Consider the following 25,198-nt stretch of genomic DNA (forward strand, 5'->3'; position numbering starts at 1 on the left):
TAGGTTTACTCAAAAATGGAAATGAGAGAAGATATTTGTGCAAAGTGTCCACCAGTGTTCATGTTTTGTTGCTCATGCGGCATTTAGTCAAATGTCCTTTGCAAAGAAGGTTGCTGCCTACCCCGTCTCTCTATATAGAAGGCGGCTGGAACTCTGCTCAAGCAAAGAGGTATTTGTCACAATGTAACTGCGATATGATATTAAATACACATTAACATTAAGATCACATACACACACAGTACTTCCATGAATTAATGGGGAACATGCTCATAATACCCGATTTACAATCAGAGGTAGTCCCAAAATCTGCAGTATTAAGAAATCTGTAACTCATTACAAAAAAATCTATATATATATACCTTATTGCCCTCAGTCTGCTAGGCACCAATTGCACGAATATGGTGTCACCATGGTTACTGGTGAATTGTATGAATTCTTGAATAGAAACATGTGGATACATGCAATTACAGAAACTTCTAGGGTAACTTACTGATATCCGAGGCAGCCAAGCGTCCTGGGTGCAGAGCCTGGATGCCACTAGTCATCACTAGTCATTAGTATAAGGATGATGCTCCCAACAATCACTGGTTTGGGGGTCCTTTTGAGGCTCTTTGGTCCTATGCAGAGATCCTTGTTATTTTGTGTACAGGGGATGAGCTCCGTGTGCCGGGGATGTTCTCAACATACAGATCTGTCTACAGCTGACAAATACAGGGTTTTTAATTTCAGTTTCACCCAGATCTGGGAGGAGAGGAAATCAGGGCCGGGGCTGATCTGACTGAAGTCATTGTGGTAGGAAGAAGGGGACGTGGGCATTGGAAACTAAAATACGCGATATTTCATAAGAAAAGGGAACAACATTCTAGCACTAAACCCGATGCGCAATTCAACGGCCAGCATGCTCAGGGAGTGTGCTGCGTACTCTGCCTGTTCTGCGGTGAAGTAACTCACGGGTCCTGGTCGGCAGAATATATTACTAGGACCTGTACAACGTCTCGCATAAAAGAACAGCCATTATCCCTGTCATTTATTTTGTTACACGAATAAATAAATCCCCCATCCTCTTTTTGATGCATATTTGGCTCATCTAGTTTGCCCGTTTCTCCTGATGTTCAGCATAGCTTTATGGTGATCCTATATATGTTTAAATTCTCTCACCCTGTTAGCCTCTACTACTGCTTCTGTGAGGCTCTTCCATTTATCTACCACTCTATCCGTAAAGTAAAACTATCTTACATTACATCTAAGCCTCTGACCGGCTAGTTTTAGATTATGACCTCTTATTCTAACATTTCTCCAGCTTTGATATAAACTTCTATTCTGTACAGGGTCTCCAGAACTGTACCCCTCGGTGACATATCACCAGAGATTTTACTTTGTGTTATATGATTCCAACAAGGTACATGCAAAAGAAGAAAGGATACACTGTATTGGGTGGAATGAAAGAGATCCATGATAAGGAATCACTAATGTTATGTTTTTATGGGTAGAATGGGTGTGTATTGGCTATTTTTTAAAGCTATTGATTATGGTAAATAAATACCTTTTAATATCAACAAAGCAAAAATATACTTTTTAAGCATAATTTACCTTTAAATTAACAATTTATGTTACAAGGATAGAATGAAACCAGAAGTCTCAATTACAGACTGTCCCTTAAAAACAGGGCACATCTGGTCACCACATATTACTGCTCCTTTAACGTTTAAAACTTTAAGATGCCTCCTACTTGTGGCCCAGAGTGACAACCCCATATTTTGAGTCAATACGGTATGACACACACACACACACAATTACACATCCATGCTCTCACACACACAAAATTATACATCCATCCTCACACACACACACACGATTACACATTCATAGCTATAAATAGAATAACATTAATATTTTAGACCAAGGGAGACCAATGTGCGGCCCATGGGCCAAATGTAGCCCGCTGGATTTCCTGGTGGGCTGGCCGGTCCGTGGCACACAGAGGTGCCATGGCGGCTGCGATTTGTTAAGTGGCCATATGGCCGCCCCCTCCGACCGCTTAATGATTTTGAAGCTGCCAGTGTGCAGGCACCATGCCCCCCACCAGTGCCTTAGCGAGGCTCTTTGTCCACCCCCACTCCAAAACCTTCATTTCTTTGAGCCATTTAGGGGGTTGAATTTGCTTGTTTGTTTCGCATTGTTCTGCTGCACCACCCAACTGTGCTTGAGCTTTAGGCCACAAGTGTATGGCTGGATACGCTCCTTCAGGATTTTCTGATAAAGAGCAGAATTCATGTTTCAATCAATTATGGGAAGTTACCCAGGTCCTGAAGCAGCAAAGCAGTCTCAGAATATCACACTACTACCAACATGTTTGACTGTTGGTATGATGTTCTTATTGTGGAAAGGAGCCATATCTTCCAAAAAGTTCCACCTTAGACTCATCAGTCCACACATTATCCCAAACGTCTTGGGGTCATCAAGATGTTTTTTTGTGAGACAAGCCTTTATGTTGTTTTTGGCCAGTGGAAGTTTTGCAGTACTCCCATGGATGCCATTTTGCACAATCATGAACACTGACCTCAACTGAGGCAAATGAGGACTGCGGTTCTTTTCATGTTAGCCTGGGTTCTTTTGTGGCTTTCTGGATGAGTTGTCAATGTGCTCTTGGAGGAATTTTGGTAGGCCAGCCACTCTTGGGAAGGTTTGCTACTGTTCCAAGTTTGTTCTTCAAATTATCAATTGGTTAATTGGTTGATTTAGTAACCAAGAAGGAAATTATTTTTTCACACAGGGCCAGGTAGGTTGGGATAGTTTTTTTCATACATGAAACAACTGCATTTTGTGTTTACTCATGTTACCATTGTCTAGTGTTAAAATTATTAATTAGTAATTCAAAGAAATTGGGAAGGGGCAAATACTTTTTCTCAGCACTGTAGCTGTGGAAATGTAATTCTCACCGCATGTGCATACAGTAGATAACGAGGCAGGTGGCATATTGAGTTAAACACTACTCATTTAGGTGAAGAAGGGTAAATAAAAACCTGAAAATAAATTACTCACCCTTTTAATAAGAAAAAAATAAAAGCCCGTGGTCCTGAAGAACTGCCAGAGAACACAAAACTGAAATAAAGAATCTTACACATGATGTGATTATTCAAAACTTTAATCCTATGATCAAAGCATCAAGCGAATTACCATAACAAGTAAAAACATAATAAAGAGAACATAAAAAAACCAAAACAGTATAACCAGACAACTAGTTTTCACAGAATGAATCACTGAAACACTGTATCTTACACTTGACCCGTTGCTTAATGACATTCAGTATACCATCAATGATAACTGTCAACTTACAGCACCAATTCAATATACTATGACATATAACAAGATTAAATACATTATTAAAACACCAAGAAGAAGATATACAAAGCTCCTTGTTCTTTTCTGATGTATTTCCAGACAACAAAAAAAATATATAAAATAACATTTATACTCCATAGATGAAAAAAGTCACATGTAATCAAACCTATGCAGAATGCGATATCTTTTATAAGGCAATTTGGGGAGGTTTTTTTTGCGGGGATGGGGGGGGCTTTAAGAATAAATTTTAACCTTTTAGTATCGGTGCAAGATGAAATTCCGCTGCAATTGCCCAAGTCACAGCTAAAAATACTATCAGTCAGAACATCAGGTTTACCTTAGAGCCCCAAACATGAATTAGCTACATAGGATAGTCACAAAGTATACCACTGATATCGTATCCAGCTGAGTCTGGTATTCAATGATATTGGGGGGGGGGGGGGGCTTTCAAAAAATTATAAACAATATGCTTACATGTTCTGACAGATTTTTCTTCTTACATTAAATACAGTCATGTAGGTTAGCATTGAAGAAAAATGTGTTTTATTTTAATTTTGTTCCAATAAACTTCCTTTATCTGCAGACATGGAGGCCGCCATTGTTGGCAGTCATGTGATACTTTGGATGACTTCCCCTGCACAATCACCACATTGAGCTGATTCTTTATGGCGATGCTAATGAAGTCCTGTTTATCCAATGAAATCCTTTGTCGTTTCTTGCATAGACTTTTTATTCGCGTCTATCTGGATGATTACGTTGATACATTCAGTTGTTAATCACAAGGCAGTATGATCGTTTTTATCTAGTAGACCAGACCATGACAACAGAACTCAAACTCACACACACGACAAATATAATAAAAACATTTGAAAACTAGAATTGTTTTTACAAATACAGTTTTGTTAAAAATTCAATGTGTTAATATTAAAAAAAAAACACTTTGTGGCAGTTTACTTTAAAAAAGATTAACATTTTCCTGTAACTGTTTGGAATTTAGCACTCTCAGATTTATGTTTTTATTTAATATATGTATTTTAAAATATTTAGAATTTTCTTTGTTAACACAGACCATACAATAAATTATTGTATTAATTCATTTTCTGTATTTTAAAATATTTCCAGACCAAGTGTTATCTGGTGATAACCGCAATGTTTCCATATCTGAGCATTAGACATACGCTGGGGAGTATTAGTGGTTGGGTTAACAATCAGCTTGGTGTGCTGAGCCCAACTAACAAGCCGCCGGTCCAATTATTTGAATGGCCAACTCTCTTATGGGGTCACCCCACAGTCCTGCCTATTTTTCCAAAGCAGAAAAGAATACTCTTTGGAAATGGTATTTAAGACAATACCTTTTAAATACATGGCACTTAATATTCCAGATAACACAATGTATACTCAAAAGGTAAATCATGAAAAATTAAATTTGCTTGATTCACTTTGAAAATGCTTTACACAAGAGTCAGAACCGCACAGGATTTAAACAGGAAGGGTGGACTAGTATTTCTTTACTACATATTGCCATTACTGGGATCTCCCTGGAACTGGTGGGAGGGAGAGAGATTGATTGCTTGACTATTCATTAACTGCCCCTTCCACCCAATTCAGGGAGATCCCAGCCCTATTGCCTCCGGGACACCTATGCATCCGGCTTTTGGGGAGAATCTCTGGAGTTCCAGTTTATCCAAACAGAGCAAATAAAAAATAGACTACACTTACAGAGACAATTGTGCCTGAAAAGAGTCTACATGCCAGAACCTCGCTGTGGATATAAAGAAATGTTATCCGGTTTGGATTCAGCTGTTAAGGGAATTTGGTTTTAAACATATGCTGGTTTAGTAGGCTGCGATACAACGCAATGTAATTCCTACAAAAGGGATGGAATTGGAAACTAAAGAAAATAACTCACCTTCGATTGCACATTTTAGCGCGGTATGTGCAATTCTCAGAACGATAAGGTTACAGTGGCTTCGTCATCAAAAGTGACTTGTTAAAGGTTTTGCGCACCGTACATTTGGGCTAAAACCATTTTTTACTTAAATTCCCGTTTCTTCTATTGAAATGATGGCCCACTCCTTCCTAATTTAGCATAAAAAAATAAATAAATAAAAAAATGTAAAATTGATAAGTAAATAAGAGGAAGTTCGATTCTACCCAAAGCGTTAGAATAGACTGAAATATTGTATTACAAATATCTTTTCTAGGTGTATGTAAAAATGTTGACACTTTTTTTTTTTTTTTTATACATGTTCGATTAATATCAACTTTATTTTTCATGATGTGTTTTTTTTTTTTTTTAGAATGGAAAGTGTGAGTGGTCAGTTCCCTAAGACACCATTATAAAAAGTCTGCTTACCTAAGAGGTAATTAAACTCAATAAATAATTTATTAAAAAAGAAAGGGGCCTAGAAACATTTATCACATACATATACACGATTATAGGAATATTGTTAATACTTCACATTGGGCATTCATATACTGAAGGCTCTGCAGACGAAAGACTAAATTTTCAATATTATACATCTAGACAAATAACAGCAATTAAATCATCACGTTACTTCGGAGTACGTCAAAAGATACAATGGAATTTGCCTAATGACAAATTTATACCCTTTCTACAAATGCAGTGAATTTACAAGCAAAAAAACGATCGACCTTGCTGTTCCTGATCAACAACGAAAAGGAGGCAAGGGCTTCACTTCAAAAAATCTTCTAGATAGAGAACAAATCCCTTTAAATATATCACAGAAAAAAACAACACATTTCAAAGAGACCAAAGGATATGACAATTGCATAACTTTTTCTAAAAGACATATAAAAAAACCCCCCAAAAAACACAGTGAATGGCTGTGATTATAGAATGTTTGGTGCAGTTGCTGTGACTTAGGCTAGAAATTTTCACTAGATCAGATGTGATTAAAACCGAAGGTTTGTGTTTCAATAACACAGAGGAGGTATTTTATTTTGAGAGCAGTTTAACTGAACACAATTTCTCCAAACGCTAAAACATGATGGCTAATGAGATGTTCAGATACGACACAACCGCGGACACACAAAACGAAAAACAACTTTGGTGTACAGTTTGATTTTAGGCTGCTGTGTGTGTATGGATGTAATTATATATATATATATATATATATATATATATATATATATATATATATATATATATATAAAAATTACATACATACACACACACAGAATATGGACAAAAGTACTGGGATACCTACACCACCACTTTCAGGGAACATTCTAAATACATAGTATTAATATGTAGTTATATGAAACTATAACAGCTTCCACAAGATCTTGGGGTGTTTCTGTTGTAATTTTTGTCTATTCATTCAGTAGAGCATTTGTGATGAGAAGGTCCGGCTCCGTTCCAGTTCATTCCAAAGGTGTTAGATGGGTTTGAGGTCAGGTTACTGTGAGGGCCGGCTGCTTCCAACTTTGTGGGAACAGTTTTGGGAAGACCCTTTTCTATTCCAGCATGACTGCGCCCCAGAGCACAAAGCAAGCTCCACAAACACATGGATGAGTTTGGTGAGGAAGAACTTGACCGGCCGCACAGAGCCCTGACCTCAACCCCATCGAACACGATTGGGATGAACTGGAACGGAGACTGCGAGCCGGGCGTCTCGTCCAACATCAGTGTCTGACCTCACAAACGCTCTACTGGATGAATGGACAAAAATTTCCACAGAAACGCCCCAAAATCTTGTGGAAAGAACTACATATTAATGTTTATGTACTTAGAATGAAATGTCATCAAAGTCTCTGTTGGTGCAGTGGTCAGGTGTCCCAATACTTTTGTCCATATAGCGTGCATACACAAATATATATGCACACATTCTAGGTCTTTTTCCACAAACTTCCATATTTTCTCATTTACTCAAGCTATGCAGCTCAAGAACTTGATTTTCAGGGCTAGAGATGGGGATCTAAAACTTGGGTGTGTATTACCCAACATCCCTGCTTGGACTAAAGCGCCATGAAGATTCATAGCCCTTGACGTTGGCCTGTAAAGCCAATACATTGGTATGTTTCCTAGGACCCAACTGAGTTTCATCGTGGAGTTACTTTAGGGAAGATGTAGAAATATAGAAATAACAATTTATTCACCAATAGGGTGAACTAAATGCCCCTTTGCAGAAAAGACTAGTGTGTGGTGTACCTCATATCTATTGAGGACTACAGTATGTATATACACACACACATATATATATATATATATATATATATATATATATATATATATATATATACACACACACATATACATATACATACACACACTTTCTACTCATAAATATATAAGATATGGATAAATGGTTAGTGTATGGTAATAATAAAAAAAAATATATACATACAACCACCTTTAAATAAATATGGAGATCTTGATTGATGAAAATGATGGGACAAAGCTATCTGTCTCATCTCTAGAGTTTTTGAGACAATGTTTCATTTGGAGAATTTAGGTCTGCTCTGTTGCTCAATGTATTGTAGCTTGTTGTTCGGTCTGGATCCCAATAAGAGACGGTGGCTGTTGATTAGTGGTTGTGGTTACTACAGGTCTTGGGTTTAGACGAGGAGGCATGGAATTAGCTGGGCGGATTAGTGGTGGCGGTGGCTGGTTGAGCGTGGGCCTTGGCTGAATAAATCTGGCCTGCTGCTGAAGAGGCGGTGGCTGCCGGTGAAGGGCTGGAGCGGCTGGCAGAGTTGGTCGAAGGAGCGGTGGAGGCTGATTCAGGATGGTCACTGAGGTCGCTGGAGCCGAGGCACAGGACTGGGTCGGAGGAGACTGGCCTGTGGGAGGAGTTGTTTGATTGGTCTGAGTCTAAAAGAATGACAAATGCAAGCTGTATTTTAGACTATCACATTACTATTATGCATCTTCCTTACAAATGAAAAGCAATGTTTAAGGCCACAATGCAAACAGTATAAAATGTTCTTATACTAAGTAAATCTGTCTTGAAATGGTGCTTTAGCATATAAATAGCTTTCAATAAGGAATACTAAAAAGTCGAACCTACACAATTGCCAGACTACATGTTTATGCTGCTGTACTCTACCTCTTTAAATCTACCAAATTATGTTATTAACGGAGAACTGGAAAAAAAGGTAACTTCTCAACTCAAGGCTGTGGATACACAAACACACCTCATCTTCTTCATCAGTGCTTTTTCCTGATGGCACATGAGAAGTGTTTTTTGTGTCATCCCCTAAAGTAGAAGCGTCACCATTAGAAGCCTGGGTTCCTTGTTCTGCTTCCCACTCCTGCAATACCTCCTCTAAGTTAAACCGACGCCTGTAGTTTACAAAGAAGTTCTTCACTTGACCAACAGTCTTGTTGCCAATTACATCTGCAATAGCTTGAAAATCTTTACCATATTTGCGGACACCTGGAAGGCAAAGTACAATATTCACCAAAGACAGTACACTCAATGGGTGCTGTGTATGTAAACAGATGGGTATGGTTTATGTTGTGCTTCTTCAGTGCTTGGATGTTATTTTTAAAGACACCGCATCTTAAGTGATGGTGACAGTGACCAGTGACCTTTAGGTCGGCATCAATCAAGAGTTTTAGAAAGGCGAGCTATAACTTTGCTGCGGGGAGTCGCCTACATAGGGACACGTTGAGTAAACGTCAACTGCACAGAACATGCAAGAAAATGTGACCAACTGGCTCTTCTCTCTCTTTAGATCCCTCTTCATCCCAATGCCAGCCAGCGGCATTAAATGATAATTAAACAGGCAGTCCACCAGCAGCAAGGGAAGAATGAAAGAGCCACTTAAGTTATCCACGGGACAATCATCAGCCTGCCAACAGCTCAACAGCCGCAAGGTGCCAAAATCCGACCAACAGCCCCCCAATGTGCATTCTGAATATTTTCATCTTGCTCATCAGAATTCATTTTATAACCCTTACTACATATCATTTGGATAAAGAAAAAAAATAGATAAACAATATTAGTTCTGATTCACAATGCAAACTGCTATCTGACCCACACTATGAAAACCAAATCTAAGTATGATGGTATATCCATGACAAACGTAATGGATTTATAAATAACCAAAATAAAGCTTATATAAAAAAATACCAACTCTTTAACAGCTTGTAGTTGCCAAACTAAGAGAGACTTAAGCCAAAGAAAATAAAATCCATGCATTCTTGGGTATAATGAAATAAAAAAATAAAATATAAATGTGGAACTCCCACTTTTATTAGAATATTTTCCCATTATTGGCATGTCCTCTGACACCATAGCAAGCCAAAGTCAACACATGCGCTAGGGTTCCAATAACGCAGAGAACAACTCACAAAGATATACAGTCCACATCTATACAGCACATCTCCTAATAATCTCATTATAATATTAAGATAATATCTCAGTCTTTACAGGAAGCTTTTTTTCCCATCATGTTGTTCTCAATCTTAGGGAACACAATCGAAACCCATTTAGCATAAAATGTTTAATCTTTGTTCTCCAATAAGTATAATTATCTTGGAGATCTTTTGTTTAAAAGTCAGAGAGTACTCTATAAAGACCTGTGGCTAAAATGGCATGTCCATTTCATTCCTGTTCTGAAGTCCTCTCCATTCTTCCCACCACCACTTTATGAAGGGCGCCAAAAACAAAAGGGAGAAGTAACTTAACTAAACTTTTAACGTGGAAGAATAACCATGAGGATCCCAAAAACAAGAAGTTTATATTTCCCCATGGTGAACACATACTATATTTTTCAAGTATATATATATTTTCCTTATGGGACGCTGTAAACACCACTGCATAGGTTTATTTAATCAAGTGAACCCCAATGTGTAGGATTTACAAAGGCCCCAAGATCTACTTTAGGACAGAGACTTTTGTTAAGAATTTTAGCACTCGGAAATCATAAGATGATACAGATATGTTTCCTAACAAGATCAGGTTTCTATGTATCAAGTCTAGAATCATAATTATCTTATTGGACAATGTGGCATTATTAAACTTGTGCCATCTTTAGTCACTCTCTCGGAATGACTTGTGTCTTTGTAATACCACATCCAGTAGCACAGGTATAGATAGCACTTACCTGAGATTGACAAATTACATTATGTCACCAGTATATATATATATATATATATATATATATATATATATATATATATATATATATACATATACACACACACACACACACAACTATAGGCCAATCATATTCAATATACACATTTCTAGCAAATTGGCAGGAACAAACCCTAGCTCCAAACCCTGTACTCACAATTTTAATCAAAAGGGGAAAACCTGAACCATTTCAATGACATTCAGAGCTGAGTCGTAAGCAAAAATAATGTCACTAAAGCATTATCCAATGGCATACGGAATCATGTGATGAGACATTACGTATCATGGATATTATGTGATATTGGCTAGAATAATTCTGACCTTCTATGTGTTAGATTTTAGTGTATTTTGTTAAAGCATCACAAAAACAAAAGTATCTGTTTGCACATCACTATAATTGTGTTTCCACTTTATTACACACTATAAATGCCATGTTTCCAACCATTAAAACAATCCAGGGATAGATAAGGAAGCAGTAAATTTCCCAGTTTCTGAAAATAAATCTGGTTACTATGGAAACAGTTGAGAAAGGATTTTGAAACTGTGCTGCACATATTAAAATACAAAACATTTGGATTTTCATAGAGAGATATATATATATATATATATATACACACACACATACATATACACACACACACATATATATATATATAAACATACACATATACACACACAGTACACTACAGTTCAAATCAAACGTTTGGGGTCATTTAGACATTTCCTTGTTTTTGAAAGAAAAGCAAACTTTGCCTATTAAAGTAACGTCAAATGAATCATTGCAGACATTGTCAATGTAGTAAATGACTATTGTAGCTGGAATGATTCTTAATAAGTTCATACGCATACAGACGTCCTTTATCACTCCCAGCACTCCTGTGTTCGCTGATCCAAGTTTAAATTTAAAAGGATAATTGATCGTTAGAAAACCCTTTTGCAATTATGTTATGGCTAGAAATTCAGCTAAGTGACCCCAAACTTTTAAAAGGTAGTATAATATATATATAGATATACACACACACACACACATATAATTATAAAACATTTTATGATAATTACAAATTGTTAAACTGTCAACCAAAAAAATATTAAATATGGTCATAATTTAGAAATTCATATTCAATAGAAATGTGATATTATGGTTTACAATGATGAAAGAATTGATTGCACATTTCCCATTAAGAAAAATGTACTCTAGCACATGGTTTGGCCAAATTGATAAGAAAATTGGCAAACTATAGTCATGTAATTTGCTAAATTTCTACAGATGACAGAAAATAATGAAATATGCAATGTTAAAGCTGTGAGGTTGAAATCTGTTGGCTCAGCTCATTACATGATATTAAACTTACCTTGCACGGCAAGGAGTTGTTCTTCTGTGGTCCAGCGTGCATTTATTTTCTGATTTGACTGTAATAAAAGGCAACAATCACACTAAGACCCGTTATTTCAAGAATATCTATGATGTAAAAGATTGTTGGCCTGGCATTCAAGCTCGGCTTACCTCAGCGGGTTTAAATTCTTCTATGCCGCCATCCAGCTTCTGTTTAAGTGCACTGTTAATTTGCTTAGCATTCTGAACCTTTAAAAGTACAATATTTCATAAATAATTGGACAAGCGGATTAGTAAACTCATAAAGATTTTCCCTGTCTGGTTAAATGTTTAATTTTGCCGGCCTTGCCTTTATTTAAGTAGTTTATGAACTATTCAAAGGGAATTTATCACCATCATTTTGTTGACATTTTGATGTCTACGGACACAGGCACAAACATTTAAATTGCACAACAGACCTATATGTATAGACCTTATGGAAATAGAACACCCTAATATTAACACCTACATATTAAATTGCTTAAAAAATGATCTAATTAACCAGGGAATTGAAAAAAAATTTCCGTAGTAACAAATATGTTAGAAAAGGAGAGAAAGGTAGTACCTGACGCTTTAATGAGATTAACTCCACGTCCAGTTGTCGGAGAATAGTATTGGCTGCATTAGGACTACAAGATACGGCGACAACATCTTCTTTGCTTATGTACATGCCTTTTGGTGGGCGAAACTTTGAGCGCTGAGAATGGTGCCGATGCTGAAGACTTTGGTATTCTCTTCTACCAAGAGCAACCTTCACGGGCTGAATGCACGTCTCTGGGCTTGTCTACGGGAAGACAAAACAATGAAAAACATTTTCTTCAACGTCAACCAAAAGTTGTGATTTTAGCTATATTCTATAGATTGTTATAATTAACTACACACTAAATTCTCTATCTCAGTTAGTGGGATCATTGGGTAGGAACTAAGCTTATTATTATTATTATAGTTAAAGATAAACAAGACAGCATTGGTAGTGTATTAGGAACTTTGAAGATCCCTGAAGAATATTATCTTCCATTTCCAGGAACATGGTACAATGCCCTTATACCTCTTTCGTGGTAATTCCCTTGCAATAGCTGGCAAAATACACACTTATGATGGCACACAACATAAACAGCCTAAAACTCCGCATGGGATTTTGTCTTAAAAAAAGGGAAGATAGACTGCATTTTAGTATCCAGTTACCAAGGGTGTTGTATTGATGGGGTCCGATACTGATTGTGGGCACGTACAGCAGACCCTGCAGTGCTACCTGGAAGCAGTAATTAGTGAATGACTAAAACACTTCTTGGTTCAGTGAAAAGAAAAGCAGCTACATTGGCTAGTGTCTTTACTAGGAAAAGCATAATATGTAATATTAATATGATATTCACATAAAAAAATTAAAAAAAAAAACACACAAAAGGTGAGAGCCAGACCGGGAGGTACCAGGTAAGTCATCAATGATGCGTGATCCAGCGTCGCTATGAACGCTGGGATCGCGAGGGGCGGCTGCTACTGACCACTGGGTATTCCCCAGCGATCCGTAGCAGCCACTCCCCCTCAATTCTGTGCATGTGATCGCTTTGAAGCACGGAATTAAAATATTCAAGGGAAGACACAGTACGCAAACGCCCGTCCTGAAGGGGTTAATACATGCCAGCCAAACACAAAGCAAAATCATAAGATGATGAGAATAGCTTATTATTATTATTATCTTTTATTTATATATAGCGCCAACAATTTACGCAGCGCTTAATACAAAACATATATTCAAGGGATATGACAAGACGAGAAATGACAGAAAAACCGATACATTAGGCGGAGAGAGTTTAGACATACGTATGTATATACAGAGAAAGCAGTCCGTTTTCTGCTTACCTCTTTTTTAGCTTCTTTTTTAGGATCATAATCGCTGTCATTCGTCTCCTTTGGATTTGCTTCCTCTACCTCCTCATCACTGAGTATAAAGAGACAGATTGTTCAGAGTGTTGCTCCCAGACCCTCTATGACAGGTTTCTAGCAGACCACACTACAACTTGATAAAGTGGTGAAGTTACACAGATATTGCTTCAACAGAACAATTAGAAATCAATTCATTACCATCGCCAATGTTTTGTTTCTAGGTTTCACAGGCAAAACATTTCTATTACTTATGCAGAACTTTTAGATTTTTAGTCCAAGCAGTCACGCCACAAATCTTGACAGATCTCAATACGGTAGTTTATTAAATTAAACATAACAAAAAAGTAAATTACAACAGAATGTACGTTTAAAGACTCTGAATATGATAGAAAGTGAAGGCAAAAAAGATAAATACAAAAAAGGCCAGGGGGATAAAAGTGTTTACATGACGTACATCATGGCATACTGTGTATTCTAATGGGGTTACCACATAGGGGTGAACTGCAAGTCCATTGTTATTTTCACGGTATCAGAGACAAGTTTACAGTTACAAAGGTTCTGCAGGTAGGATAAATACAGGTGGAAGAGACCCCCTTGAGAATGGGTCTCATTAATAATGGGCAGAACATGGGTAAGTGAATGGGGCTACCATTAAAACCAGGCACACTGTTTTTTAGGGGGGGTTGCAGCGCCCTTATTCAACCACTTTCAAACTAAAGGCTAGCAAATCGCTAGATTTGCTAACATGTCTAATTTCGTATACACATTACTCACAGGAGAAGCTTGTATATAGAAAGAGGCCTACAGAACAGTGTTATAACTACTAAAAAATGTATCATTGGTCCTGAAGTTCACAGAATTTTTTACATTTTTTTATTATTTAAATCCCTAAAGTTGGTTTATAATAAAGCGTGTTGCTAGCCTTGTAGAATACCTTTCTCCGGGGTTATTTTTGCTGGCTAGCTTTCGAGCCTGTCTGTCCATCAAGCTTGTACGAGACCGAGTTTTTTTCCAGGAGTAGTAATATTTTACAAGACTTGCTATGGTCTTATCTGGAAGCTAAAGGAGAGAGAGTTTGGTTACATTATGTGAGCGCAAATCAATTCTCATGGTTCACTAATAAAATTACATTTCTTGAAATTTTAAGATGAACAATGACCTTGCATATCGTAGCCATGACTGGACTAATGTCTGGTTGAAGCTGAATACAAATGAAGAAGCATTTGCTAAAAAAAAAATATATTTTAAAAGCAGAAAACAGCCCATTCATCCACATAGCAGTACTTTACCATTTGTTGGATTCTATGGAAACTTTTTCCATGGAAACTAAAAGCTTGTTCAAAGAGAACTTTATCTTCAACCGTCCATTCGTCAGGGAATGGGGTAAAATTGGGCAAGTCAGCGAGGGACTTCTCAATATTGTGCTTGTGCCAGAACAACATGCCAAGAGCCTTGCCAAAGGGAAATAAACAAGAACAAAGTTACGTTATACGTACTGAATCCATATGGCAATTTTTTATGCAAATAAGCAACAAATTACAGGGGTCACAACTATTAGATCGAATTGAATCTTTTTCTGTCGAATATCGAGTACGGTCAGCTTTAAATGTAGTCATTTTAACATAAGACCTTTTTTTTATATTACTTTTTCCTTCTAGCCATTTTAATGGCCACAACCTCACAATTAGACACAGCCAGCCGAGTTTGTGATTCCCTGTGATTTATGAGCCTGGAAAGGAAACATTCTTCATTTTCTAATCCAGTAACGGACTGAAAACTGCGTTGTGGAGAGGCCGAGTAAGACTCCCGGGATCAGGGCCCACCTCTGCCATATGCCAGATTCCCTTATCGATCTTGTGCTAGATTCCTGCCTGGTCCCATTATTCTAACCCTGCTTTCACCATTGTCTTTCTTGGCTCTGTGGTCTGCTATGACTAGCAGTGGGTTGGCACTGGCATCCTTCTACACCAGGGTACTTCTGTGATAGTCCTTTATAGGCTGCAAAAAGTTGTACATCTATTTTAACAAACACCAGATCTCTCCACCAAACTATTGTTCTATTAATCCCCCTGTGCTCATGGTTACCCATGTCTGTCTTTGTCATGTCCAACTTACAGCCTCATGCTGCCCGCTATTTGTGTTTCGATACAGCTGGATCCCTACATGTGTCTACATATTGACTTGCAGTTAATAGTCTGGCAAGTCTTTGAATGCACACAGGCATGCATATAACATATCTGGGGGTACAGTAGTTAAAAGATGACCCTGTTTTTTAGATTTTTTTTAAAAAAATTTTTTTAAAAAAAACCCGCCAAAAACTAGTCTTAAATTTGAGTAAGTACAGTATGAAAAAACATGTTTCAATGCTATTAGTAAATCTTAATGTTACTATTTGCCCTACTGGCCATTTATAAAATATGATGGTCAAATGCTAATTAGAGCGGTCTAATAAAAAATAAATCATCAAAATATATGAATGTGTGTTAAAATCAATACATTTGGTTTGTGATTTTGTATACCTGTTCCACATTGTAGCCATGTTTTTCCTTTGCTATCGCAATATATTCATCCACTGTAAGAAAGGAAGCATTTAAAAAGGTTCCCATTAGTAAACAAAGCAACGGATTTTATTTATTTTTTGGGAAAGCAGATGTAATAATGTACTATGGATGGCAGCGTCAAACATATCGCACACTTTATCTGAGTACTAAACACTCAATGTACAGCGTTTACATAGAGTGATACATTATAATGATATACAAATATAACGTGCGTTTCAGAGATTTTAATTACTTTTTCCTTTGCAAATTTATTCGTTTTCTTGCAATAGAGAGGATTTTTCTAAATGAAAAGTTATCTGCATTAGCAGGAGAGGCACGTTTATAACAAAAAAATACAAATCCAAAAATATTTACTTTGCTTACTAATACTCAACACCAATGACGACATTCATTTTATCGGTTTGTTTAACGTAACAAAACTACCGCATTTTCAAAATGAAACGCCTTTAAAGGTGTCATTAGTGGGTTCTGCGCAACTAATTATATCCTTGTAACATTTGTTTGCCAAAAGACTAAATGCTGTAGAATGCACTCTGTAGTTTTGTTTTGTTTTTGGGTAACATCAAGATTCAAACATGAAATTTGTATTTGTGGAAAAGAGGAGAAGAGAAGAATAGGAAAGAAGAGAAGAGGAAAGAAGAAAGGGAAAGAGAAAAGAAGAGAAGAGCAAAGAAAGAACAGAAGAGGAAAGAAAGAAAAGAAAGAAGAGAAAGAAACGCAACTTACACTTCAAATCTGTTATATTATGATGAGGAGACCACACCAACATTCCTCCAATGTCTTTATCTGTGTATTTGGTAGCACCTTAAACAGAATGTGGACTGTTAATGATTGGCCAGATTAAATAAAAATCAGCATACTAGCGAAAGATATCATATTTCAAAGACCAAACAGCATGTAACTCATCATAGAAATAAGTAAAGTTTGCTTATTTTATGTCGAGAGGGCAGAGTAAAAAATAAATCACAAAGTGGCAGCATTCTCAAACCGTTATTGTCAATAATGCAAAAAAACCCCGTTCAGTAAGCGTCCGGCAAAGATTTTTCTGGTATCATTCTGCCACCTATTGGCACTGAGGTGTTATTACAAGAGTTTCCTGAAACATCAAAGCCCTGCTGAAGTACGGGGTTGGCAATAATGGATTCAGTCAAGACAGAAATATGTAAAAGGCACAGGAGGTTATTCGCTGAAGTGAGAGTTGTGGCTCTAACTGCCCGACGTCACTATACATTATGAAGAGCCAACGTTAGGAGGTTTCTCCAGTGAGAAGAACTAAGCCGGCCCTGAATAATGCATAATTTAATGAAGTAAGGAGACTGAAGAAACCTCACCGATTTAACTAAACAAAATACTGGGGCAACAGAAGCATAATGTTATAGTAGATTTGTATAAATGGACCAAAAATGATTCGGACAAAAGGTTTCCATTTGTCTTTTTTTTTTTGTTCAACAAATTTGTTTTGGTCCGGACGAAATTTGGATGGCGTGTCGTTTGTAAACGAAATTTGTTGTCATTTATCCTCACTCACACTCACTCTCTCTGTCTCCATACCTTCCCCAATGACCGCTTCCTTCTCCCGGTTTTCTTTTTCCGCAGCTCTGCTTCTTGCTTTGCCTCTTCTTGTTCTTCTGCCTTCTTTCTTTATTCTCTTTTCCCCCGCTATTGGCTCTGTTAACCAGGCCCCCCAAAGCACATCCGCTCACACCATCTCCCCCGAGGAATTGGGGAAAGGCTGCCCCATGTGGCGCGCCTTGTGGCTCAGTTTGTTTTTTTTGGCCGATGTACGCAAGAGGCCCGTATAACGCAGAAGTATTTCTCAGAGTATACATTTCTCTTTGTCTGTAAATCCGTCGGCATTATTCTGATCTCTTGGAGTACTGCCGCAAAAGGGCAGGGCCACAGCCGACAGCCTCTCTCCTTTCCTCCAATCGGGGGAGAGAGTGTGAACAGATGCTCCACCCCTTTTGTGGAAGTGCTCTGGGAGGCCTGGTTAATGGGGACAAACGGATGAAGAAAGAGGACAGAAGAAACCAAAGAGGCAAGAGAATACGAGGAGCTGCAGAAAAGGAGAGTGCGTGTGAGACAGCGTGTGTAAGAATGAGTGAGAGTGAAAATGTAAATTTGGACCTCAGGTTCAGTTCTGTTCATTCTGTTGGGGGTTGCTCAGAATCAATGAAATTGGCAAATTGAATCAACGTTCGTACGAATCAGAATGCACAAGTCTAATGTATAGTGAGGTCATGGAGCTGAAGCACAGCTGTACTGCAAACTGTTCTGGCTCATTCCCTGTAGTTGATAAACCCAATTATCTATCTTTTAACAGCCAACGTCACACGGGCTAGCAGGTAGTCGCAGAGCAAAGCATAAATCCCAGCCAGTGTGATAAGACACGGGGATGACGAAGGTGGCGTTTTTACACGTTCCATCCAACCTGTAACACCACTGAACATAGACAGCAGCTCATGGGGGGGGTATAGTCTCCATTACCAATACAATCGGCATTAGGCCTGACACACATAGGTGGTCTTTTCAGCATCAACAAAGGATGCAGACAAGTATTAGAGATCTGATGGTCTGTAACACCCAAGCATTACCGCAACATGTTACACGTGACAGCTGGAGAGTCTTACATGTACACGTGGCAATCGGGCGGTGAGTGCTGTGTGTGTAGTTACAGTGTCCCAAGATGTGATGCAGTTATTCTAGGACCATTCAATATCTATTCTGCAATGAAGAAGGTAAGCGCTTCTCTTATTGGTCACCTTCCCCCTAGGAGAGCGGAGGCAAACCTTCTATGAGCCGCCTTCTCCCCAATCCAATGGCGTAAAATAATCGGCCTCTCCTGGTTGGTTGGTTTTTGCGTAAATCCCTCTGTTTATTTATTCTAAAGCCTAATTGAAATCATCTGTTGTCACCTTCCCGTTGCCCTGGTGTGTATGAAAGACCGGGTTTTGTCCCTAAAGTGTGCTCATTTATCTCAGCAGGAGTTCTTGTCTACTATATTGGGTGGGAAAAAGAAGCTTTCTACTACTGGACATTGAGTGCTTCTGCCTGGGATCTTTATAGGACCTTGTACTTTTATTTTGTAAAGAGCTCTTTTTCATTCATTCATTCTTTAGTGTTTAGAAAATGAGACTTCTGCCATCAGACTTGTGACAACTCTCCTAACTTTCCCACCTGTCTCTACGGAAACATTAATAGTATGAAACCATGGAACGCTCCCTCGAGTCAGGAGAACTCCAGTAACTACAAAAAAAAAATGCCTGGAAAATTGGCCCCAGTATGCGATATGAAAATATGGCTAGAATGCACCTTAAAATATAAAAAAAATAGATGTTCTCTACAGCTGAAACAGGACTGTACCGGAGGTCTGCACCCTAATCCCAGGGATAAAACGATGAGAGCATATATGGAGGGAAAAAAAGCAGAACCATTAAGGGTGCTTATATAAATAAAAAGACTGAGGGGTTGGTAAGAAGGATGAGTTATTTCCAATATAAATATGATCAAGCAATCATCTCATATCATATGAGGCATGCAGGCCATTTAAAGGTACCGGACCCGGTCTGCTCATATTCCCTCTGAAAAGCTCATCATCTCAGGAATTCACTAGGAGCCATGAAACGGACAAAGGAATAACCCTCAGCAGCTTTAAACGACTTCAATATCACGCATATAGGTAGCTGCCGAGTTAAATGAATGCTTTAGAAGTTCAGAACCCCTAAAGACTGCAGGTAAAGTCCCAAAACATGTTACAAATCAAGGCAACCTTGTTGTTGTTTGTTGATTTTTGTAAAACATTCCTTTTACCGATCTGTGTGCCAGAAATCCACCTAATCTCTCACACACACACACAAAAATTATTTGGAACGCTCCAAACATATTTCACAGGGCTAAGAATCGAGTTGGTATATGTTCAGTCTGGAGCATAAGGAAAGGAAACTACTCATAGGAGCTTACATTCTAAAGACATCTTCCAGGCATGGGTGATAAAGAGTAAAGAAAATAAAATCTCTGCATTCTGGGCTTCTAGATAAATAAAAAATAATAAAGTTTAATACCATACATTTATTTAAAATACATGGAAAGCTAGTAACTTCTTTTGTCTAACACTTCCCATTACAGAGGGAAAACCCAATACATTCCCTTCGCTACCCAGAATTAAGGGTACAATCTAGGCCAGACCTGGGCAAAGCACGGCCCGCGGGCCACATCCGGCCCGCTGAATAGCTCGGACCGGCCCGCAAAGAGTGTCCTGGTGACTCACCAATGAGTCCGGTGTCCCCCCCCCGCCCCGGTCACTTACCTTAAACTCCTGTGTTGGAAGCGTTTGTCTCGGGTGCCGGCGCTTTACGCTGGGCGCCGGCATATGACGTCAGACGCCGGCGATCAGCAGTGAAGCGCCGGCACCCGAGACAAACGCCTCACGCTTCCAACACAGGAGTTTAAGGTAAGTGACCGGGGCGGGGGGGGAGATCCTGAGAAGGGGGGGTTAGGGAGTTAGAGGGGAGATACTGAGAAGGGGGGGTTAGGGAGTTAGAGGGGAGATACTGAGAAGGGGGGTTAGGGAGGGAGGTCTTACTGTGTGTGTGTGTCTTACTGTGTTTGTGTGTGTGTGTCTTACTGTGTGTGTGTGTATCTCACTGTGTCTGTGTGTGTCTTACTGTGTCTGTGTGTGTCTCACTGTGTCTGTGTGTGTCTCACTGTGTCTGTGTGTGTCTTACTGTGTCTGTGTGTGTCTCACTGTGTCTGTGTGTGTGTCTCACTGTGTCTGTGTGTGTCTTACTGTGTCTGTGTGTGTCTTACTGTGTCTGTGTGTGTCTTACTGTGTCTGTGTGTGTCTCACTGTGTCTGTGTGTGTCTGTGTGTCTCACTGTGTCTGTGTGTGTCTCACTGTGTCTGTGTGTGTCTCACTGTGTCTGTGTGTGTCTCACTGTGTCTGTGTGTGTCTCACTGTGTCTGTGTGTGTCTCACTGTGTCTGTGTGTGTCTTACTGTGTCTGTGTGTGTCTTACTGTGTCTGTGTGTGTCTTACTGCGTGTGTCTTACTGTGTTCATAGCTTATTCAGTTATTGTAATAAATATTTTAGCCCATTTTTTAGCTCAAAATATTTTTTCCTTTTTTTTCTCCTCTAAAATCTAGGTGCGTCTTATCAGCAGGTGCGTCTTATAGAGCGAAAAATACGGTATGCACTCCGAAGCCTTGTTCATTTTGTTCACTTCTGTGCTGTGCTAATAGTTATTCAGGCCTTACTTATTCAAGCACCTCTACCAATGACGTAGGCTTGAATAACTTTATTAAACAGCACATAAGTTAACAAAATGGACAAGGCTTCGGAGTTTGTAGTTTGTAGAGGTCTGGCCCTCTAAAACCATTCCAATTTCTCATGTGGCCCCATGGGAAAATTAATTGCCCACCCCTGATCTAGGCTTTAGCGTCTTGTAAATAAAGCAGGTATTTCTTATCATTTCATCCTTGGCCTCCAGGTTGGAAATGCTTTGAAGAGGCAATGGAGGCGCGGACACCGCATAGACTTTGTAAATCAGGCCACTGAAGGCAAAAAAAAATTATTATGAGCTGGCCTGGAAGCAAATGAATGGTTTCGGGGAAAAAAAACCTACAATAAAGCTTGTGCTTCGGGTTTAGAACTCTTATAAAAAACCTTAACTTTAATATTTCTATCCCCTTTCTAAGCAGAAGGTTTTGGTTTTGGTTTGGGTGGTGGAGGAGCTGTGATCTGATCCCAGGTCTCCCAGGACTTGGTGGTCCAGCGGGGGAGATATCACTCCCTTAATTCTTTTGCCAACCATACAGATATGCTCCAGACGTTACATCATACGTGAGGCCTTCGATTACATCATACAGAGAAGCGAATACGAGCGTGTCCCCCAAAAACATAACGGTCAAATTAGAATGGTGGCTTGGCAAGCGAATGACCGGGACAGGCAGCCCCCGGACATCCGGCATACTGGCCGCTGTGCTCATAGAATTGCAAGCAATCCTTTCATGTTAAATTTATTAAAAAAAACAAAAACCAGTGTATAACGTATAAAAACAATGTATATAATATAAAAACAATGTGTTCATTACAGATAATAGGATGTCTCTGTGAATACATAACATTCATTCATCAAAATAATCCATGATAAATATATAATAATGATAATAAACGAAACCTGAAGGTGGGGTGTGCATCACGAAGCCCGGGAGATGCGATGAAGCCCCCTGGTTTGGTGGCTGTGCGGGGGGAGAACTATTTTCACCTTGCTGTGCACAATGCTGCACCCAGGACCCTTTCTAGGCACTCTATTTTTTTCACACCTCCCTTAAATTGCCCTAGCCTGTGGCTGGTGGGGGGAGGGGGGCAGTAATTACACTAAATCACATGTTTCATGTTGTTTTTGTCCACATGTGGATGTTAATTTTTGACAGATATGGAAACATTGAAAATGCCATGATGGATCTAGGCCCTGAAAACCTAGTTTTTCACAGTTTTTTTGGTGGGGGAGGGGATGCTATTTGGCTGCCATCCCCCTTGAAGACTTCAGTGGGTCCCCTCTTCAGGGAGGAGGGGGTAGGAAAATCCTTGGCTTTGGCCTGGGAGGGAAGGAAACGCTTGCATGCCCTCACATATGGGGAGTGAAGTCCCTGAAGAAGACGACTGGGGATCTGGTGTTCACTGCGGCCCTTCACCCTGGATCAAGGGCACCTTTTTACAAGCGACGACAGAAAAGCACGGCAGAGTCCTTTAAGCTTCACGAAAAAAAGAAGAAGAAGTAGCCCTCCTCCTCTGTGGTGGTCCGAGAACTGTTGTCACCGCTTCAAGCAGACAGTGACAGTAAAGCACTCCCATTAAAATCCATGGGAGGGCTTCCTGCGCATGCACACGGGGTTCACTGCGCCAGCGCTGGAGCCGACGAGCAGTCCATATATATCAAATGCGAGGAGATGTTTATGTCTCCTGCATGCAGAATTACTGGGGGGCGGGGGGAGGGGCAACCGCATATTGGGGGGAAGCTGCAGAATCCCCCCCATAAGGAGCGTATAAAGGGGCGGCTGGAGTGTCCCTTTAAAGTATACAATACCTCAAACTCGATCTGAGTGCACTCACTTATCTACAGTCCTGTTGCCCGTCACTCAGCCATACATCGCCAGAGAGAGAACGGTCTTTAATTAAGCGGCAGACACAGAGAAAATAACGGTTCCGCAGAATTCCACTGAAATAAACGCATGAGGGACGAGAAACGGCTACTTTCAGCCGCTTCGTTTCATGTTTTTATGGTAAGAGGGGCGTTAGACGGGTCGCTGATCGACAGCACAGACCTTTTCATATAAAGACTTAATATAAATATCACAATTTAGATCTAATCGCTCCGATTAACTCAATTATTTCACCGGAGAAATCTTATCTTACAAAATGAATGTCCGCTGCAGCACTTAATTAGCAAAACCGGTGCCGCCATTCTAAACCTCAACGTGGATCCCTTTTGCCGTATTGTGATATCCCGCAGCATTACGGCCGCGGTGACTTGACACAATTCAAATACTGTTGTACCAATCTTGTGTTTACTGAGAGGGTGGTAGATAAGTGGCACAGCCTCCCAGCAGAAGTTGCAGAGGCTACTACAGTGAGGGAATTTAAACATGCATGGGATAGGCATAAGGCTTTCCTGAATCTAAGACAAGAACAAGGACTGATTAAGGTTTGAGTCTTTAAGCCGATATCACTACGGTCTAATATTTAGCAGCTTTACCTTAAACGCATAAATATTTCAACTCATTGTGGTGCGGCTCAACACGAACACGCTTAGGTAGAACTAGAAATACAACAAACCGTACAACACTTGACTACTGAAAACCAACGCGCCCATACAGCGATAACCCGCCAAACACAGATGGGTAACAGCACAGGTTAACCCTTTATCTGCACTGACCATTAGGAAGGAGACATTTTCTGCCAAGAGAGAGAGGAGGTCGACAGTAATAATAGTATAAAAAAAAAAACAATAAAAAAAAAAAACACAAATCCAATGGTTTTGGTGATAATAGCAATTTATAGTCAGATGAAAACAAAAAAATATCATCGCAAATTATTGTGTGCATATATATATATATATATATATATACACATATATATACATACATAGGGGGAGGGTGGCTACTGTCACCAGGATTATTTTGGCCACCTTCTGCATACCGGATTATAAAATAAAACATATAAACGTATAGATTCCGTATTAAATGGGCTTTATATGTAACATCCCAGGCACGGTTAGATCACAGCCTCCCTAATCCCCGGTCCTCCCACTATCGAGGCTACCATGGCCTCAGCCACCATGACAAGAAAAGGCTATTTACCGGGATCGAAGTCTGGTATCCGGGCCTGGAAATCGGCTCCCACTCTCATGCCCACATCTGAAATGTAAAACAGGACACAGCTATAGCCAGGCGAGGCAGTTAGGCCCGGAGCACTCATACAGACACACACTCCGGGGAAAAGGGGCAGGGGGCTCAGTCAGTTCGAGGCTACCACCGTGCTCGTCGTCGCTGCCGCTGTCTTCGGAGTAGTGACCATTGGAGGCGCTGGACGGGCTTTTCGTGCCGTTGGATCGGTTCTTGCCGAGGAATTCCGTTCCTTTCTCCATCATGCCCGGCATGGCAGTGGGTATCGCAGTGGGTATGCGGGGTCGGAGGGACTCGTTAATATGGAAGCTCAGGGCTGCCCGCAGCGCACTCACACGCAGCCTCACAACACCCTCCCTGACGCAGCGGCCGCCGCCAGACACAGGATATTCCTGCGCCGGGCCCGGCAACTCAGGTTAAGCGGCCGGGTCACGGGTGAGGTAAGGGCTGTTGGCTCCTCTTCTCCAAAAGGTGGCCCGAATTTCCGGTCTTGACGCACGAACCCGGGGAATAGGTTAGCCGGCCGG

At 39.7% G+C, this 25,198-nt stretch overlaps 1 protein-coding gene across 2 annotated transcripts; it reads right to left on the reverse strand.

The window, feature by feature from the left end:
- Positions 1-7,834: 7,834 nt before the first annotated feature.
- Positions 7,835-24,925, reverse strand: LOC149303117 (REST corepressor 3-like). Of its 2 annotated transcripts, none has more exons than XM_089481514.1 (12): positions 24,802-24,925; positions 24,627-24,683; positions 16,995-17,072; positions 16,227-16,279; positions 14,997-15,158; positions 14,642-14,766; positions 13,684-13,762; positions 12,389-12,607; positions 11,956-12,033; positions 11,804-11,861; positions 8,503-8,744; positions 7,835-8,179 (listed from the first exon to the last, which is right to left on the reverse strand). In XM_089481514.1, exons 1-12 carry the CDS (start codon positions 24,923-24,925, stop codon positions 7,835-7,837), a joined length of 1,620 nt encoding a protein of 539 aa, XP_089337640.1. The 2 variants fall into 2 exon arrangements, with proteins under 2 accessions (XP_089337640.1, XP_089337639.1); XM_089481513.1 differs by having other exon boundaries at positions 24,799-24,925.
- Positions 24,926-25,198: the final 273 nt, after the last annotated feature.

This window comes from Sceloporus occidentalis, unplaced genomic scaffold (assembly GCF_023333645.1).
Source record: "Sceloporus occidentalis isolate IW3139 unplaced genomic scaffold, rSceOcc1.0.p SCAF_15, whole genome shotgun sequence".
Classification (NCBI taxonomy): Eukaryota; Metazoa; Chordata; class Lepidosauria; order Squamata; family Phrynosomatidae; genus Sceloporus; species Sceloporus occidentalis.

Coding starts and splice junctions, on each gene's coding strand:
- LOC149303117 (XM_089481513.1), bottom strand. CDS start 24,925: ATGCCGGGCATGATGGAGAAAGGAACGGAATTCCTCGGCAAGAACCGA. Junction 15,159..16,226: donor ATGGCTACAATGTGGAACAG/GTATACAAAATC, acceptor CCCTTTGGCAAG/GCTCTTGGCATGTTGTTCTG. Junction 14,767..14,996: donor TCCATAGAATCCAACAAATG/GTAAAGTACTGC, acceptor TCTCTCCTTTAG/CTTCCAGATAAGACCATAGC.